At 38.6% G+C, this 20,841-nt stretch overlaps 1 protein-coding gene across 2 annotated transcripts in view; it reads right to left on the bottom strand.

Annotated features, from left to right (window-relative positions):
* The window catches only part of MTHFD2L (methylenetetrahydrofolate dehydrogenase (NADP+ dependent) 2 like), an 81,016-nt gene that overhangs the window by 45,032 nt on the left and 15,143 nt on the right, over positions 1–20,841 (bottom strand). For both annotated transcript variants that reach the window (XM_074905347.1, XM_074905348.1), the window contains exons 4-7: positions 20,572–20,724; positions 19,705–19,812; positions 14,018–14,110; positions 7,431–7,556 (exon numbers count right to left, since the gene is read on the bottom strand). In XM_074905347.1, coding sequence (XP_074761448.1) covers positions 7,431–7,556; positions 14,018–14,110; positions 19,705–19,812; positions 20,572–20,724 — 480 coding nt within the window. The remainder of the gene's footprint in view (positions 1–7,430; positions 7,557–14,017; positions 14,111–19,704; positions 19,813–20,571; positions 20,725–20,841) is intronic.

Here is a 20,841-nt window from a genome sequence, read left to right as displayed (position 1 = left end):
CACTTCACAATATGGACAAAAGAACAAAATCAAGAGCTGTCTTCAAGGAAAAGATTCTAGTGGCAAAATTACCATTGCAACTTCAGCCATAAACACAGCTCCTCCAGAAAAGACTTTTTAAACTAGTGTTACCAAGGTGCTTATACTGAACTTGAATCCAGAGGCACAGATCTTCCTGAAGTCTCAAACAGAAGAGAAACTGTTACAGCTGAATTAACTCCAACCATGAACCACATCAGACTATCCAAAGTTAGTATACACCTTGAATACTTATGTCGAGGTAAATACATATGGATTACATTTTTTTTTCAGCATTTAAAATAACATCTGTCAAGTTAATCTCTTGTACAAAGAGTTAATATAACCTAGCAATAAATCCTGAATTGATATCTACTGTGCAAAACACAATCAACTGGAGTTGTAGGTTACCTGCAAAGGAATTATACAACTGACTGGGAATTCATTGCATGACAAACTGTAATGAGCAGTTATTTGCTAATAATGGTTAGTCTAAATAGCATATTACTAACCTGATTACTACAGAGTTTTTTTTCTTAAGTGCCACTGTGAGAGGTTTTTTGTTTGTTAGTTTGGGGTTTTTTTGCTTGCTTAGAAATAACTTCTTGGAAACTCACACCCCACTTTTAAAAGTATTGTTTTTAAAAAGGCACACACAGATACACAGGAGAAAACTGAACAAGCACAACCCTGACACAACCACATACATTCCCAGTGAAGTCACTACAGAGCAGAATCTATACCTGACTATAAGAATAGATCAATGGACAGAAAACTAGGCACCATGACTTTGGAACAAAGATAACTTGCTTCTGCTTTAAGTGTATTCCTCTTGAATGTATGTGGTGCTTTACTGTTGAGAATAACAAAGTCTCACAAAAAAAAATGTTACAAGAGAATTTGAGAAGCTGGATATTGGGTTTTTTTGACAGAATATTTATTAGATTTTAAGCGGGGATGGTAAGTGAAATAAAAACTGTCTGAAATCCTCAAGGCAGGGACCCACTCAGAGCATTCAGAGAATTTAATGGTGAATATCTGACTGAAGTGAAGAACAGAAGATTAAGCCCCATTAAGGACAGATGGTAATTACAACTGGGAGGGTTTTAATTACTCAGTTGACTGGTACCACCAGATATACTGTTAAAATATTGGGATAGGTAAACAAATTGCAACGTGGTTTTTTCACATGTAAATTGTAACAAATGAATTAAGATCTCATACGACAGTTATTCTTAATATTCTCAAACACAAATAATTAGTCTTTTTAATAATGATACTATTTTGAACTACCTACCATTTGAGATGGTGTTTACAGTTAATACAGTTGCTACAAATTCCCAGATTAATGTCATAATTATTGAAATGTACCCACATCTGAAGTAAACACAGTAATTAACACAGAAAATATTTTAGGCATTTTAAAATGAAGTTTGTTTCCATGGCAATGTTATATCCCTTTTTTTGTGGTATTATTCAAACTACTCCTATCTTACTTACAAAGAGGTACAATCCACAACCGGACCATGCCTTACCTACAGAAAGCCTTCTAATGAATATCATGTACAACATTCATTGCCTCTAGTGTTAGTAACTCACCAGTTAACACAGCAATAAACACACAGTACACTGTTTTCACAAGTTGTTGGGGAATTTCTCTACCCATACTCTATCATTATGAAAATCCCTGTAGGTCAGTGTGGCAGAAGACATATTTTGTATCAGTTAGCATAAAACCACCTGGATAGCTTATTCACAAAAGCTGATCCAGATTTTTAAATGCACAACCGGTGTCTATGTTGGGGAAACTACCATCTGATAAATTTCCATCTGTAAGGGTAAATACAGATATGGTGAATGCAATTTTCCAAGATGAATGCCAGCGACCAAAGGGGGAAAAATAACTTGGGCCTCAACAATGTAAATAGGTTTTCCTGCCCTTGTCAAGTGCAGTAGGCCAAAGTACAGTTCCAAGACAGCACTTCAGTGTGACCGACCTCAGTTTGGGAAGTAAGGTGCTGCACTGTCGGTTCCTTCAAAAGGTCTTGTTTCTGCTCCTCAGTAATAGCATAAACTTCATCCCTACCTTTAACTCTGCTTTCTCGACATGCATGCTGTTCTCCCAGGCATTTCTCTGCCAGTGTGGAAAATGTTGGTATGCAAATTAGGTGCCTATGGGGGAGGAGCTGCTAGTTTGCAGCTTCTGTAGAACCTTAAAATCTTCCTTTGATTCTTCAGAAGAAATGAAATGTAGATTGTTTCCTTGAAAAACAGGATCCACTGCTTTGGAAACAGCCCTTCATTCCTAGGTTCCTTTAAAGCTAAGGACATCAGACACCTAATAGGGTTAATCACACAAACCAAGGGCAAGTCTCAACCTGAAGGCAGTTCTGGGTCTTGTGCATCTGTGTTAAGTGATGCAGAGTAATTCCTGCCTAAGCACTGTTTCCACACAGCTTTATTAGTCCCTGTAAAGCTACTCTGGATCACTGCATCCCTGCAGTACTGCATAAGTGTGAATCACGTGCTTAGCAATCACAGTACATATCCCATGTTCTGCTCTACACATTCTGGGATTCTTCTTACTATGCTTCTTACTGTGGGATACCAACCAGCAAGCACCTACCTCATTTCTCACAGTTCCTCCTTTTTCATGTTATCCCTATTTCTCTTACTGCAGCTACTTTAACAGCAATATAAAAGAAAACCAAAGAATTATGGTCCATTACTGTAACTCTAATAGTGCATATACCTTTCCTCCTCCAGTACCTCTAAAAGCCAAGCAACAGAGGCACCTTGGAAATAATCCAATGTAAAATTATGCACAACAGCTTCTTTGCATTCAGGTAATGAGGATGGGCAGGTGAATGGGACATTGCTGTAGCCTTGGGATAATAAGCAGTAGCAGCAGAAATGCAAAATACCAAAGATGACTTACTTCGACCCCTTTACGACACTCTTCTACAGAGGAGTACCTAGACTTGTCCATCCAGCACCCTTCTGTCACCAGTGAGCAATCAGTCAGTCTGGCCTTCTGGCAGTCACAGCCTGGTGCTAACATTCTTATTTATTTCTTGCACTAGTGGAGCATAACAACAGGCAACGCTTCCCCCGATTTTTGTAGAGCAGCAATATGGTGACACGATTACACAGATGGGACTTCTATTAATTGCAGAATGAATGCCAGGTGCTCAGGATCAACTGAAAAATTAACTAAATAAAGCTATAGCAAAAGCAGCTGGAACGTCTACATTCTTCACGACCACTGTTTGGAAAAGCAACACAGAGAGATAATTTGGAAAGGATTCAATAATATGAAGAGAAGTCTACAGCCTGGAAGGTAACACAATGAACGCAAAGCGGCAGCAAACGACTGTCAGAAGCGACTGCTGTCACAAAGCCTGAGTTTCCTGCAAACTGTAGCTAAGATACAACTGCAGGACCACCATTTTCATTAAGAAATCAGGTTCCAAGATTATTGTGGTAAATCTCTTAAGCTACATGAAGAAGTTTCAAGAAACCTGTCAACTTGCCCAATTACTTTGTTCTCATTAGTCCTGTAGCTGATGCAGGTGGGATACATTTCCCTGGTTTTCATTCAACTGATTCTTTCCTTTTGTACACTTACTCTATCCAGAAGTAATATGTGAACCTGGTCCATTCTCCATCTTAATAGTATTCAACATGATTTCCCTGGTTTCCCTGCATTTACTATGTACAATTATCTATCATTCAAAGAAAATTTGTAACACATGCCCATCACCCTTCACCATATTGATCATTTGTTGAGGCACTCTTTTCTGCTATTCAGTACTGGGAACGTCTCTATGCTCCTAGTGGCACCCTTTTTCCAGAATCTCCTTTATGTCACCTAGGCTGTGTAAAACAGATGGGTCAGGAGAACAACATTCATTTATAAACCCCTTCACTGATACCATGACTATACCACCTATCTTGCATAAAGGATTTCTTTCCTATACACTTATACAATAAAGACTCAAAAACCAGCATTACCATCTGCTTGTCAAAGATATGGGAGGAATCATAAAGAAATACAGGCAGCATTTAGAGCAAATCCCACATGTCTGTACACTTTGGTTTCATGGGCATTTCCAGTTCCAGTTTCATAGGCTAGCTACTACATCAGTGTGTTACTACCCTGCTCTACCAGTCACTCCTGGAAATGGTGCTCCACCCAAAAAAGTCGTTCCAGTTAAATGCTCTGTGTAAGTTGTTGCTTTATTTCATGTTCCTGGTCCTTGTAGCCCTCCTCCCCCCTTAGTATTACTGCTGTGGCAACAAAAGCCCTATAAAATGGGGCCAAGTACACCCACACAAGCATTACCCCATTCACAGAAACAGATCTCCCTTTCTGCGACTGAAACTTGCTGCACAAAATTAACTAAATGGTGCTGGCAATAATCTAAGGATGCCACCGCTTCTCTTCCTCTCTGTCACTTCATCCTCTCTCTTTTGGCTCCCAGAAGCTACAGAACATCCCCTCCCTGGACCACTTATTTTAGCAAATTATTAACATACATAGGGGTACACTGAAAGTGCTGTGCTGGTTATATATGGAGAGATGCACACGCAGTTTAAGATATCCTAGCAATATCAGGCTAAGTACCTCAGCATGCTTCGCCGTTGACCTCCACATGCAGTGTTTTCCTGTCTTGTTCTTTCAGATACCTTGGAACTGCATAGTAAACTACTCTGGACAAAAAAAAAAATAAATCCCTTTTTTGATGTGGAAACAATTTGGAGTGTCAAAATAAAGACATATGGAGATGGGGAAAATCACAAATACTGTTTAAAGACATTCCACAATATAGCCTGGGATTTTTGCCCAAAATAAATGGTTAAGCCTGACAGGCACAGAGGTACCCCGATGGCATCACTACCAAGCCAATCATTATAGCAGCAGTAATAGTGATATGCACAAGTTTGATACTGTTAAATTTTTGTAAGTAAACTAAACAATCTTGTTGGTCCTCGTCATCTATCAGAATTTAAAGAAGAGTCGCAGTGTGTTCCTTGGCTTGAGAGCATGTACGCACATACACCAGCAGTCAGTCCTCAGTCCACTGTGGGAAGTGCTGTCAAGGGCAAGTGCTCTGGCTGTGGGTGACTAGGCAACTCTGATGCCTTCAGGAGAAGCAGACATGACTCAAACGCAGATATTAGAAGAGATCTCAAAACTTCAAAACTAACTTTTTTGAGCAACTACCAAATTCTCTTGGCCTGCGATAAGTATTTTTTTCCTCCAGGCATTTCTTACACTGAATTTAATAATGAACAACATTAAAAAAAAAAAAGAAAGAAATGCAAGTGGCATTATTTTGTTGTTAAAAGAAATAAAAATAAACTTTTAGTCTCTAACCTAACCCCTAGAGATCAAAGGATGGCATGCAAGTATTGCTAGGAGATGACAGCTGAATCAAAACAATTTCCACCCATCTAATAAACTTAATTTCCACTATGGGAGATTTTCTCTCAGATGACTGGGTGAAGTAAGTAATTTTAATCTATTTCTTATAAATCAAATTTAACCCGTGACTGCTCAGTTAAATCTCTGCTCTCCCCACAGCCACATTTTTCTGCTTAAAGAAGTGGATGATAAGACAATAGATATTGGTGGGCTACATGATGTTAAACAGGTGCTGTACATCGTGCCAGCCATTTATGCACCTGGCCTTAACCTGCAAAAATAATTTTTATTTAGGCTTAAATATTAATTCAGTCAAGTGATCAAATGGAGGAAAAGGATAAAATTATTTGCTACATGAGTACACTAGCTTGATCCATTTCCTAACTGCCAAGTCAAATACTTGGCAAGGGTGATTTACTTGTTAGTATTTAGAACTGTATACATTGGGATGGGTTTTTTTGTTGTTAGAGATTTAGTGAAACTTTCACCGATACCAATGAACCAACAACAATTTCCCTTTGGCAATGCACAGTGAAATGCTACTTGCAACTGTAATGGCATAATCCAAGTTGAAGTTCCTCCCTCTTTTTTGGATCTTCCCTCCCCCCAGGTAAAATCCTGAGAACAACCCACAGCAGACATGATGAGACATATACAGTGCATTGCTGAAACTCTGAATCATGGCCTTGCCATTGAATCTACACCTATATTACATTCAGAAGGTCTCACATTTAAGAAAAACAAACAAAAAGGATGCAACTTTATGTTTCTCAAACTTATAGCTTTTTTCCTCCTGTACCTGCTAAAGCAAACAAAAAACTCCTGAAAATTCCTTGTACTTTAGTTCTGAAAATAGAAAATACAACCTTTTACTTGTGATAGTGCAAGCAGGATAACAAAACAAAAAAAAAAATTCAAGTTGTACTCTAAAATTATTTTTCTACTGGAGCTCTATTGCACACATACAGTTATACATTTCCAAACGCAAGCCAAGACAATTGCTTAGCTACACTCGTGCAGGTAATTTAATTGACTTTAACAGACAGGTATCATGTATGTGATGAGTAAAAGAAGCAGGAACTAAGGGAGTGATGTAATTACAAATACACACAGCTGGCTAGAAACATTTTGAATATAATTAAGCTTTGAGACATTATGCCAGCCAAGATGTTAATAGCTGTGAAAAAAACCTGTGGGTGATTTTCATACTTATCAAAATAAGGAACTGTTGAGAACCATTAATAATGTGGGTAAATGCTGTCTAAGCTTCCCACACTCAACTCTGCCAATAAGCTTTAATTTTCAACTCCAACAATCCTGCTATTCCAGTCTGGAGCTCCTCCAGAGCAGAGATATTTAATCAAATTACATTGTGAACTTGCCCTGCAACACATTAAACATAAAAAGATCAATATGTAACACCAATTTTCACCTGTTAGGCTTGCCTGGATCAAGACTTTCAACAGCTTAAGATGAACCCCACATTAAACCTGAGCATAAAGGATACTTTTAAAGCACAAGTTAACATTTTCACATACAATTGTAGAGTGAGAGTGTAAAAGGCTTGAGAAACTGTGGTATAATAATACATGCTATGAATGGTGGGAGACCCTAGACTTGTGAAAGAGCAGAAACTGTTTTTATTGCTTACTCTTAAAACACTTCAGAGACTCAAAAATGATTAAAGAAACTTGGAGACAAGCATCTTCTGCCACCACACTGCCATAAGAGCTTATCTGCATCTCTTAAAAGTTGCTGGTATGTATAATTAAAAGTAACACTTCCTCTCTTAAATAACATACCCTTTCTTAAGAGCAGATACATGAACATATACTTTGTTTTCTTATTTAAGTAAATTACAAAAAAATTCCTGCAAGTGTAATCTCATTTGACACACTGGCTATTCCAAGTATTTCTGAGGAATGAAGCCCACAAACTTCAAAATATTTATCTGAGAGGTTCATATAAAGAATGTTTCACTAACCTTCAAAGTCCACATCCCCAACTAATTTGGTCTTTCCTGTGAGAGGATCGTGGATATAGTTGATGCCTACATCAATCACAGCTGCACCTTCTTTGACCATTTCAGTTGTAATCAGCTTTGGGATACCTGGAATCATCAAGATAGATTTGGTTAACATGGCTACGTAGTCTTAGGTCATCAGTTTCAAATTATATCAAGGGGTGTGAAGGCACGTGTATATATGCACAAAGAAGATAATTCTTTCACTTGAATTTTTCTCAATTTCATACTGTTTGTAATTATGAGAAGGAAAGGTGATATTTGTTCATTTTGACTAATGTTTTCAGCTAAACCTGATGTCACAGACATGGTCAACATGATCTCTATGAAGGAAGAACTTGCTGGTTTGTGGCAGTAAATCCCTTTCATAGCATTTCCAAAGAAAAGCTGGACAATAAAGATGCTCTGCAAGCCACAAGAAACCTTAGTGTTGTCAGAGGTCTGCTGATCCAGAAGCACTATCAACTGCTGAAGCAAGCCAGGCATATGACCTGCACAGTATTTTCTTTAATCTTTGCTTTTTTAATACCCGTATTGGATTTGTGTTACTCAGCATCTCTGATTTCTCATATACTTTACTTGTTAGCTTCACCATTTCAAGCAGTTACTTAAATAATGAATGTGAACTACATGAAATACCACTGCTACAAAAAAACCCCAAACAAACCAAAAACCAAACCAAAAAACTAGCATGGTGAGAGAATCTGATCTATCCTGCCACCTTGGTTTTGATTCCTGTCAATTATAAGCCACAGATAGACAACAAGAAAAAATAAAATGGAGAGCTCAGATTTAACCATCATAAACAACATCAGCTCAATCTGTAGGAGAGAAGCAACTGACTTTCAAGTAAAACTTTATCCACCTAATCTTCTCATAAGTGTGCAAGAAAAGCATACTGGATGGAAAACAAATCAGGTAGTTGTACCCAGGTAAGAGGCTCCAATGGTACTTTATGAAAATGAAAGCGTGTGTAGAGGGAGTACCAGAAGGGCCAGGTGTTTGTTTATATATCACTAGTGCTGTAGTAGAGAACACTTATTATTTAATAGTGGCACAAAGTGCAGATGACACAAAGCTGGAAAGAACTTGAAACAGATTAGCTTAGATTTCAAGTGCCACTGGAAAAAAGGAGTAAAGCAAAAATCATTTGACATTCAACAGGGAGGAAGGAAAGATACCACATTTATGTACACAGAATTACCGCTCACAAAGACAAGACAGCAAATGACTGGTTAGGCAGTAATGTTTTAGAAAAAGAATTTGGGATTAGATCAACTGAACACCAACAGACACAATCATGCTACTGTAAAACACATGTAGAAGCCCTAATCTCTTCAACATATGACATCAGCTGGGATACCATATTCTCACTGTGGGTGCTAGACTTCTCTGATCTGCCTGTTCACATCTGTATAAAATACGAAGCACAATGAGGATTACAAGGAAATTTTGCAAAGAATTAATCTTTTAGATCTCATGACAGCCTTCAGGGATATTAAAAACTTTTGGCACAAGAATGCTTTTTTTTCCATGTCCATGGTCAATGTGACAAAAAATAATAGACTTAAATTTGATTCCCTTGCTGCACTGTCAAGAACTTTTTAACCACAAGAACAGAGAAACATTGAAGCAGAGAGTGTGCAGAGAATAAGGAAGCCTGAAAAAGCAGACTGAACTAATATGTACAAAATAACACTTTTGGTGCACTAGTACCGACTAGATGGGCTTTCAGAAGACCATTCTCACCCTGCTTTTCTACCATTTCCACATAAAACATAGCAAAAGGGAACCAGGGAAACCTCCTACATTCAAACATTACTGATGCACAGAAGACACTGCTCTGTCTCTTGTACTACTTAGATAATGAGGCCACTGACACTTGGCAAACACATCTACCAAAATTTGTTCAAGGGTGGAGAATGGCAGTCTGAGACTGAATCTGGAACAGCTGAGGCTTTTCTATGTTAGTTTTTAGCACTACTACAGAAAAAAAAACCAAAACAAACCAACAACCCAAACCAAAAACTGTGCAATGGGATTGGTTTTGGTTCAAGAAACAGACTTGACTAATAGGCAGTTTTAACTGTGCTACTGGTAACCCTAGTGCGTGACAGTGACTTTTCACAGGGGAGCTTCTACAAAACACGGTGTCCTGCTATTTATAGCAAATTGGGAGACCTCCCCTGCTTGACCAAAGAGGGCCTGGCCTCAGCACTACACACCTTCATCATCGTTCAGTGGGCCACATCTGTGTAGCGTCTTGGGATACAATTTTTTTGCTATAAGAATCCCCAGCTAAAACAGAGTGCTGCATCAAGCTGCCTCAGCTCTTTCACGTACACAATATTCCTTCAGCACTTTTAAATGTAAAGCATTTTGATATTCATCACAAAGATGTTCAACTGTCAGGACCCAGAAAACCTAAAAGGTCACTTCAAGTTCCAGATAAATGGCTGAGTCAATGGCTATCTGTTTCCATTCAGCACAGCTGAGCTATCTACATACATAGCAAGAGACACCAAACCAGTTATTTAGGTATTGGAAGAACTTAAGTACAAAAATGACAACTGAATTACACACAAAATCTGACCTGTCTTACCAAAGGGTGTGGCAAAACACCATTTTGTAAAGCAGTAGTCCTGAACAGTACATGCCTTTGACTTTGTAAAGATCACTGCTGCATGGGATTTCACACTGCAGGTAGCACCACACATTTACTTGAAAGAGATCAGTCTCATCTAGCTTACCCAATGCGCTGAAGCTAGAGGTAAAATTTCTATGGCATGCCAACAGCTCCAACTTGATGCACAGAGAAGACCTTTTCGAAAACAGGAGTTCAGCAGGATCCCTCTTTGCAGAGAGCAATTTTAATTACAGGAGATGCTATCTTTTAGAACAAATGTACTAGTACTGCTTTACAGAGGCACCATGTGTGACCAGATGACCAAAAGTTTATGTCTGGACAGTCACAACAAAGGAAGTGTCTCTGGAATATTAACGCAAAGCAGTATCTGAGACCAAAGTCAACGCATGCTCTCCGAGAGACAAGAATATCAAGTCCTTGCCCATCATGTGCATTAGCCTATCATACCTTTACTGCAACAATCTTTCCTCTGTGTTCACTTTAAATGACCTAAATTTCTTTCTTACCATGCAACCTCCACTTTTGAGTGACAAGAAATTCCAACTTTAAGATTACAATTCACCTTATTTCTTAAGCAATTCTGTCAGTTCTATGTTTCCTGAGGAATGTTCATCCTAGTAACAGAGTATCTCCAAAGAGGGAATCTATGCTCCCCTCTTCCCCACCAAAGCAGCTTTCTCTCCAGTGGAGAGAATAAAAAAAAGGTAAAGAAATCAAATTCATATCACTCGAGACTGTAGTTTTACTGGAGGCAAGCGCTGGTATACAAGGGCTTTGGCTCCATTTAAAGTGCTGGATGTCAGCCTGTTTAGTCATTTAGATACAGGCAATACAAGAACCTTCTTTGCTCGCCATTTCTCACTCCCCCATAGGACACAAGCTTGAAACTCTGCTTCTAATGTTAAGCAAGCCAAGACCTCAAATTCTTTCCTATGCCACTTGATAACATCTGGCTGCGTCTACTTCATCATACTCTTACGCAATCAGTTGCAAGCTGGCTGGTAATTGGATAATGCCCCAGCCTTATGGGGGTAAATGATCTGTGTGTGATAGGGATGGAAGCATATTAACGGAAGCTGCACAGTTACACCCTTTGTAAAACGGTTTGATAATAGGCCAAATACTTAATAGCAACAAATAAACTAACCCCCAAACCAAATGAGCAGATCTATTTACTTAAGCCTACTTTACATGCCAAGTAGGAAGAGATAAGCGTTAGAGCAACTATTCCTAAAATGCACTGACTGAAGAATGTGGGAAAACCTTTCACTGGTAATTTTTGTAACAAATGACGAATCATGCTTTAACCAAAACAGAAACAAAACCCTATCTAGTCCCATCTTAGTTACAAGGACCGTAAAATAGCCAACTCCCGAGAAAGCTAACCAGCTAAAATGGTCTGAAAAATCAGCAATTCCTATACAAGAGGACCACAGATCACATGCCAAGGGACAGCACAAGCAGTCCCAGAATAATTTCATCTGGCATTTGGCACCCCCCGTTCCTTCTCCTCTTTGCCACCTCTCCAAACCTAGCATGAAGATGAGTCTTCTCTCTCAAGGCAGACTGGTAAGCCAAAAGACAGCAGAAGCAGCAGGTTGACTAGTCAAAGACTGCCTACTGCCTCCATCACTGCCCTGGAAGTACTGTGGTGGCTACACAAGAACCACAGATAAAGTTGCACTTATTCTTGTACTACGGGTCTGGGCCAATGACAAGGAGAACAGACTCCGTGGGATGTCTGTATAGGCAGGGATGGTGGGCAAAGATAGGAAAGCCTACCATGGGATACAAAGTGCTGGGTGAGCTTAGGAGGAAACATTATGCTCTGGCTAGAAATGAAAAAGCTGCATGGTATTGAAAGAGTTTAGGAAGCTCCACCTGGAAGCAGAGAGAGAGATTTTTAGGGAGAGGTAGGCTGGACAAGAGCAGCATTGTTGGAACTTATGATGCAAGAAAGTGGGAGCAAACAAGTGTGAAGGAATAAACTGCACAGATAGTTGCAATCCATGTAAACAGGAAAACTGGGGTCCCAAGGCTGGGGGTGAATGTGAGACAACATATGAAGATGGGTATTCTCAAATTCAAGAGTAAAACCACAAGCATCTGATTTGAAGCATTACAAAAGCCATGAATGCAAGTGAACAGAAAACTCCTCAGAAACAGAGTACCACATCAGAATGAAGAGACTCACTGCAACAAGTCACCAAACCAGGAGCCAGAATGCAGATGGCTCTTCTCGACATATTACATGGGAAGAGGAGAATGAGAACAGAAATCTTGCTCTTATATGCAGACACACACAAAAAGCTGTTTTCCATCTGCACATCTTGCACAGTGGCCTCTGACAGTAGCTGTTTCTACCTGGCAGGGTACAAGTTACCTTTTTTTGCAACACTCACTGAACAGGTCACACATTTCCAGGCAATCCGTGATCCCAAAGGTACAATGTGCACAGTTCTCAAGTAACAAGAGGAAACTTGAAGGGATTCCACCTTTCTGAAGGATAATCTTCCCCAGAGCATCCACTGGGGCAGGGCTGCATACTGTTTGCACAATCTAGCCCTAGGTTTTTTCATCATTCCAAGTATATCTCATGTTGTGTAATGAGTGTTTTATCATGCTCTTGTTACAAATGACACGAGGAAAATAATGTGAAGAACAAACACGGCTGAATTGCTACTGAACCGTTTAACTACAAGCATAAGTGATGACAAACTATGTTCAGCAGAAAAATCAGAAGTGATGATTAAATTGGAAGCTGTGAATTTGGATGAAAAGTCATGAGTTTATTGCCAGTTAGCACTCACATTATTATCTTTCATTCACAGTGCATGAATTCTGGTCAGGCCCGCAGCTGAGTAATCACATGTGGGACAACTGAGCTGTTCCTTGTTCCTGACCTGGCATGAGAATGAGATAGTGCATTTAAGCCCTTAAGCAAAGGACATCTCACTTCAGCAGGAAGTGATGAGCTTTAGACAGGTACCTATCTGTTTTCACCTAGAGAATCAGTAAGCAAGACTCTGGCCTTGAGGATCATGAAGAGGGAGGAAGAGAGGAGAAAGGAGGAAAGACACAATCTTCTTGTACCCCTCCAAAACGCTATGAGAGAATGAGGATATCCTGAGCTGTGAGGGGACACAGAATTTTACCAAAGTTTTTTGTATGTTGGATTGTTTTATTTTCTTTTTAACTTATATTTCTATTTATAATATCTGTAAACAAAAATCAGAGGTTGCTCAGAAGCAGAATTCTGCTTGTTTCTTTGTTCTAGACTAGTCAAACTGCAAGTATTTCACTCTACATTGCTTTAAGAATATAGACACTGATCTTTCAGACCCCCCTCCTCTAGGCAATTACCATTCTCTTCCTCTTTACATGACAACTGTAAAAGAAAAAAAAGAAAAGAAAAATTCATCCATTAATAACATGCTACTAAAACTTCATTTGGCAAGGTTGCCCTTAATTCCAACAGTGAGGGAATGATAGCATTGTTTTATGAATGCAGCCTCCAGCTGATTTAAAGAAACCCTCCTGTCAAAATTTAAATGACTCATGATTTTTGAACTGCATAGAGAATGTTTTAATTTACATAATTATACCTGTATAAACTATGCACTGACTGGTTCCCAATCTTGAGTTCACTCTAAAGTCTCCCTAAGGGAAAGGTGTCACATGTGACGAGAAACAGTTTATGAGTCTGCAAATGTGAAGGGCAAGAACAAAGAGCCAAATCACCTGCCCTTCTTACAACAAGAAACCCTACTTAATGCAACACCCTCAGCAAGCATGAGCACCAATTATTTGGTGAAACGTGAAATAGCTAGTCAAGCCACCAACAGACACCAAAGTCTACTTTTTAGGTTTTAAATGTTGTATTAACAACAACTGGTATTACCTGCAGCTACTATTACAATGTCAGCAAGTTGTGTATGGATCTTGAGCTGCTCTTTTGGTGTGTATCTGTGAGTAATGGTCACCGTAGCATCACCTGAAAGTAAGAGATTATCAATTAATTGTCATGTATACAACACCTGTATAGCATTTACTTTCAGGCAAAAATGAATTAATTTGGTACATTAACAACAGTACAGATTATCATCAGATTTGTATTGGGATGCATCATTTATTTCAGCATAGGCAAAACACTCATAATGCTGTTCACACATATGAAAAATGTTTATTCTTAAAAATTCTCACAGGATGAATTAATTTATACACTATGGACTTATTCCTTAATTGACTTCATTACATTTAGTGGAATTACACAGAGTAAACCCAGCATGGAATCCAGCATCTACCTTATTAAGCATGATTTGTGTACTGTGCCGTAAGATTCAGATGTCTGTCACAAACTAAAGTTTCAAGTACAAGATCACAACGTTCGGATCTCTGTCCTCAACCACATTTGTTATTCATCTGTCCTGAAGCTTCCTAGATGCTTCCCTTGACATTCTGTTGTCTAGACAGGAAGGAAGACCACAGCCTTCCCTGCACCTGTGACCTGACCACGTTTCCCTCAAGTCAAAGTTTAGTCTTTGGCCTGTGTTTGTGAAAGATTTTGAGTACTCAAGAAGAACGGGTAATTAAGTTCAGTGAAGTGGCACTATTTCTTACTGATATTCCCTCTCTCAAGAATTAACACTGCTGATAATCTGGCCAACAAGAGATGACAACAACTGAAGCTCTTTGTAGGGCCTGACTGTGTAGGGAATGAGTGTAGGAAAACAAGGATACTCCTAGGCCAAGGGTCTTGCTTAGAAACCCTGCCATAACTGCATGCAAGGGTCAGACAGCAAAATCCCTCTCTTGACTGGAACACTACCAGATTTCATCAAGGAGAGGCATTTTGGAACAGACATATGGAACAATCAACAGCAGCATCAGTATTTACAAAATTCCAACTGAATGGATCTGAAAAGGTTTATCATCGTAGCCACCTAAGGAATCAATACATCCAATGCATATACTTTTCCACACACTCAAAGCGTTCCAAGTCATCGCTTTATGTAGCTCAAGTGCAACAACAGGAATGGAAAAGACTGGACAAAAAGGTACTCAAATTTTTGCAGGTGTCCTACTATCTCTTGTATCACCCAATAAGATAAAACCAGCTGAAGCCTTACTTCACACCAGAGTAGGAAGTGTTTGAAGTTATCACAAATAGATGCACACATCCTTTTGGGCAAACTCAAAAGATCTGGGACCTGCTGCTGCATGTATCTATATTTCTTGGCAAGAACCTACAAATAAACCCTCCTAGTAAGACATGAAAAACCTTGTGCTGTTTGATGGAGATACCGAGGAGAGACCACTACACACAAAATGAATTGGGGATAGGGACTGAAGTCTCATACTGCATCTAACAGCAAGTGTGGTGATCCCTCAAGGACTGCCCGAGAAAACAGCAATGATAACAGCTATCAAAGGAGATTCCTCACAACACTCTCACCGTCAACTATTGTACTGTACAGTGTTCAGGTGTTACATCCCCCCATCTTCACCTTCCACTCATCATAGACTCCTAAACCACATTATTAATCATTAAACTCAAAGTATTTGCCATCTCAGACGTTATCACCACATCTGCTTCTCCTTCTGGAATGTGACTGACTGATCTAATCTGTGCCCCTCATCGCATTAACTCTCTTCTTCAAGCATCTCATCTTCAACCTGTCTGTGCTCTCATTTCTCTGCTCTTTTCCCTCATCTCCTTCAGTATCTACAGCGCACATCGTCTCCTAAAGAGAGGCAGATCAAGACATTTTCACATAATGAGAACAGAAGAGATATGCATAAGCAATTCCATGAAATAACGGGAATTGCCAGAAGTTAGAAGTCTCTCACCAACTTCCCATGAATTTAAGAGCTTAGACAGCTAATAGTCTTAAAAACTTCTCCACAGTAACCCTTCTTGTGACAGCAACACCCCAGCCAATACATAAAGCCTGCATGTCAAGATTCCTTCAGCTTCCTTCCTTGAATACCTTTGGGATCATGAAATAACAACTCAGACAAAATAATTGGGACAGGACCTAAGTATCACTCATTGATACTCCTCATTTTGCTAATCTAAAGCAGCATGTCTTCTTCAGCTGCTGATTCGTTTGTATGTAGGCCACGTACATACTCGAGTGAGCAGCATACAGGCTGTACAGATGGTCAGATTTTTCTTTCTTTGGAGTCCTCATTCTCCAAATTATATTAATAATTATATTATTAACAAATCACTTTGCCCCCTGCAGAAGAACCATGCCCATTCTTTGATGTGACAAACCTTCCTTTTCTAGGCTAATGCTCTATCAGTCATACTAAAACTTAGGGATTCTCTGAAGGGCCATCCTTCACACATGAAGGGCAAATAGACTTATCACTGGATTCTGGAAAGAAAGGCTTGAATAAAATAGAGGAGTCTTCTGATATCTATTTTAAGCAAAAGAAGGATGTCTTGCCCAAAATCACAACCATTACTTCCAAAAACATACACATAATGAGATTCTTTTGACCTCTTATGCTGTTCACAACAGAGAGGCTGAGAAAAACCAATGGATAAAACTCAAAGTTAGAAATATTCACACCTTCTGAGAAATAAAATCAGTGTTATTTTCCCATCAAGATTGGAATGTGTCTGTAGTCAGCTCCTGAAACCAAGTAATTGCTCTCACTACCAAAACGGAAGAGGAAAAAAAAACAAACCAAAACAAACAAAACCCCTACCTTCAGAATAGCAGTCCAGAAGCTTACAGACACCTCAAAAAAGGAAGGTTTTCCATTTATTTGTGATCATGCCAAAACAGAAAACAAACAACTATTTTTACACTGTTACTTCTGCTGAAAGAAGAGGAATATATTTAGCAATTAAGATTCTGCATGATACTGCTGAGTCAATTCACTAGCTTATAAAACAGAGATAGTCTCTTGACCTGCCTACACAAAACAATTTGTTTTGGAAGAGTTCAGTTAGCTTCCTATCTGATCAGATATTGCCACCTGCAGGACATTACAGTTTCTACATACATCACAGATTAAGACAAACGACAGTTTTCCAGTTTTGTTCATAATCCGTAAAATACCAACTAAACCTAAAAACCTACACCAAAAACAAAAGAAAAAAAATAGTATCACACCCACACACACACACCTTGAATCACTTCTCAATAGAAGTTATTTAATCACATCAACCCAGTTGCTGATAAAACCCTATTCTGACTGATAACCTGAAAAAGTTCTTTTTCAGCACTTAACTGTAGGTCTTGTCTAAAAAGAAAGAATAAATCCTTCATTTGTATTAACTGGTTAAAATTGTTCTAAACACTTGCTCAAGATGAAAGCCTGCCTTTGTTTGGTAAAATATAAAATTAGCAACTCTGACATGTGATTTTCAACTCCAAAACACACTTCACCTAGAACCTTATCACACCTGGCAAAGCTACCTTACCTGACTCCTCCTGACTCCTGTCTCTGATCATAATGCACAATTTTTGCCCTGCTATTACCTGCTAAGAAAACAGGTGGAAAAAAGTATTCAATTTAAGCTATTATTTTTATTATGTTCACATTTTCTTTAGTTCCACCTCCTTTATCTTCTTATACTTTAGCTTTATGATTTCTCTTTCACTGTCTATCTCAGCTTTCTCAACTGCCTTCAGTTTCTTCTGTCATAATACATTCAGAAATTCTGATAGCATTGAGGTAAAGCTGAAGCCATCGCCTAGCCTGCCTTCCCTTCCACATGCTGTCCAGGCCAGCCTCTTGTTGCTCAGAGCAGAGCAGAGCAGAAAGCGAACTACAGAAGGCCAACCAGATCTTAAAGGACAGCCCAATCTGTGAGTCAGGAATAAAAACTATACTTGACTACCACAACGATGAAAGCATTTTTCACCATGCACATGACAAATACATACTTAATGATAATTTATTGTGAAAGAAAGGCAAATGTTCCTCTTTTTTTCCCTCATTGCCCACTGCTTTATAGTGTATACTGCCACTTGGCAGATTGGAAAACAAGAAAAATAACTTTAAAAATAAATCCCTTTCTTCAGAATAAGCAAAGACAACTTCAATGAGGCAGCTCTTTCTACATCTAGATTCCAGCATCATTGTCAGTAAGCGAATATCCAAACGATATTCTGTCCCTACGTACAGTACTTGACATAACGTAGCATCAATAACAATGCCAGTAAATAGTGCTGCCAGTGAAGTAACGCGTAGTATGTCAGGAATCTGAGCATACACACTTGATTGTGAAGCACAAAGTTCCTTCACAGGCCAACGAACTCATGGACTAGCCCCCCAAAACAAGTCATACTGCCAAGCAGTCAGATAAGAACTACAAACCCAGGATGCAAGTGAACAAAACTTAGCCACGAATCCAACTAACTGAAAAGCTTAAAGCTACAAAACAGTATTTAGTTACAGCTAAAAACCATCCATGCAACTACTATGAATTTTGTAATAAGTTGATGAAAGAATCATGGGTCACTAAGTCTCCTCATTTCCAACTGAGAAACATGCAAGTAGTTTGCAACATAACTCTGTGTTGTATAAAGCCTATTTCAAACACCAAACTGCACTGCCAGTAATATATATAACCCACTATTTGCAGCAAATTGCAAAAATGCTACTAATTTTCATGGGAATGGGGAAGAGACCAGAACTATGCACTGATGGTAATTACAATTCCAGCACTGAGAGAAATTTCAAATAGCAACTTTCCCACAGAGGCTGAATGGAAAAACCAACTCTATGATTAGTAAGAAGCTTTTAGTGTTTTATTATATTAATAACAGATTTCACTCCACTCCTATTAAATAAGCCTGGGACTAAACATTCATGTTTACCTCATTTGCGCACATCACTGTGGCAGTTTCTAACATCAAAATGAAGTTGCAGAAGGACAGTATTCTATTGAAATTATATTTGTTTTTCTTTCTACAGCACAATTACAGCAGCACATGCATGCTTCTATAATTAGAATTACTTTAAAATATTTTCATTACAACACCCAATTTCCAGGGGGAAACTGCACTGCAAAAAAATCCCCCAGGCCAACATGTAATATCATAGAGCTCACACTCTGAAAAGTTACTTGTTGGCCATTTGGATATTTTCATAGTCACCATCTAAATAATGCAGCACAACACAGAAATAGTGTAATATATTTATATATGTGTGTATATATATATATGTGTAGGTATATATATATGTGTGTGCGTGTGTTTGTGTATGAAAAACTTTAAATTAATATTACATAAACATGAGTATAAGGCATATAGCTATATTACTTTGTATAAACATCACATGAACCTCTGTAGCTCTTTAAGGCCACATCATTCAGTGATAATTGTGTTTAAAGAGTAGCTGTTCAATGGAGGACAAAATGATGACAACACACCAGAAGTTGTCAAGCCCAGAAACTGCTCTCCTGAGAACACATCAGGAACTACATATAGCAAGTTTTTCCTTCCTCTGGTTGCCAATATTGTACAAGAGACAAAAGCTTTCCCTTTTTATCTGAATCCTCTGGTCAGCTTTATTTTAATGATTTCACAAATGGAAACATTAAAACAACATACTTTGACTTACCTCCAGGCCTTTCATGCTCTCCATCAGTATGTAAAAGCATTGAAATAGGCATTCCAACATTCTTAGATCTTCCAGCTACAACAACATTTTTTCCAAATGTTTGTATTCCTTATAGGGGAAAAAAAAAGCAGCAAACAAAACCAAACTATAAAAAAAAAAGTATGCCGCTATTTCTGTATCCCTAAACCCTTCTTCTCAGTCCCTCAGATATAATTATTTGCTGTTGTGGGCTGCTGACTTCAACATGACTTGAAAATCCACAAGGCTTAACTTGAAGGATGAATCCACAAAACAACTTTCAGCTTTCACCTTAGAGAAACAAAATTGGCAACTCATTCAGGTCATCTGAATCACCATCCAGAGGGACTTAATTTGTTTTCTCTGACCAGAAAGGGAAATAGAAGCTCTTATATCCACCAATAAGAACATGTGCATTATACTTATAAAATGACAAGTATGAAATACATATGCATTCTTTTCCTCTTCTAGTATGGAATTAAATGTTCCCATTTTTGTTCTTGTTTCTTCCCTTCCCCCATAAGAATTTATGCATTCCAATCTTCTATTTGATAAACGATCGGGAGGGGATCAGCAATATCACAGAGAGTTCCTTGCAACACTATGAAATGCCAAAAATAGGTTACCAAAGTGTTTCGCCAAGTATTCTATGTGGACTACTGTCTACACTTAATTAATAGCTATGTTACTGGCAAAAGATCTCATCTATTTGGCACGTCCTTTTTATTTAATCCTTTAAATTCAGTCAGCCCAATACATTTAGATAACCCAAACCTTTTAACTCACACCTGACTATCCTTCATTCATCTTCCAAGATAAAAAGAGTTTCAATACAGTTCAGTTTCTTACCTGTCCTTTTTATCATTTCCCACACGGCAGCAGCAGTGGCAGGTATTATAGAAGGCTGATCAAGACACAGACGTCCGATATTCATAATATGAAATCCATCCACATCCTTTTCAGGTGCGATAGCATTACAAACTGTTCGTTCATCTATGTGATCTAGGAAACACATTGCTTTCAAATTACAGTTCTTTCACTTGTCAGGTGTCATCAATACTATCTGAATCATTACACAGAGAAACACACAAGTTTGGTCTAGCCAGGGTAATTATTAGT

This window comes from Athene noctua, chromosome 4, assembly GCF_965140245.1.
Source record: "Athene noctua chromosome 4, bAthNoc1.hap1.1, whole genome shotgun sequence".
NCBI lineage: Eukaryota > Metazoa > Chordata > Aves > Strigiformes > Strigidae > Athene > Athene noctua.
This window is presented reverse-complemented; position numbering and strand designations above follow the sequence as displayed.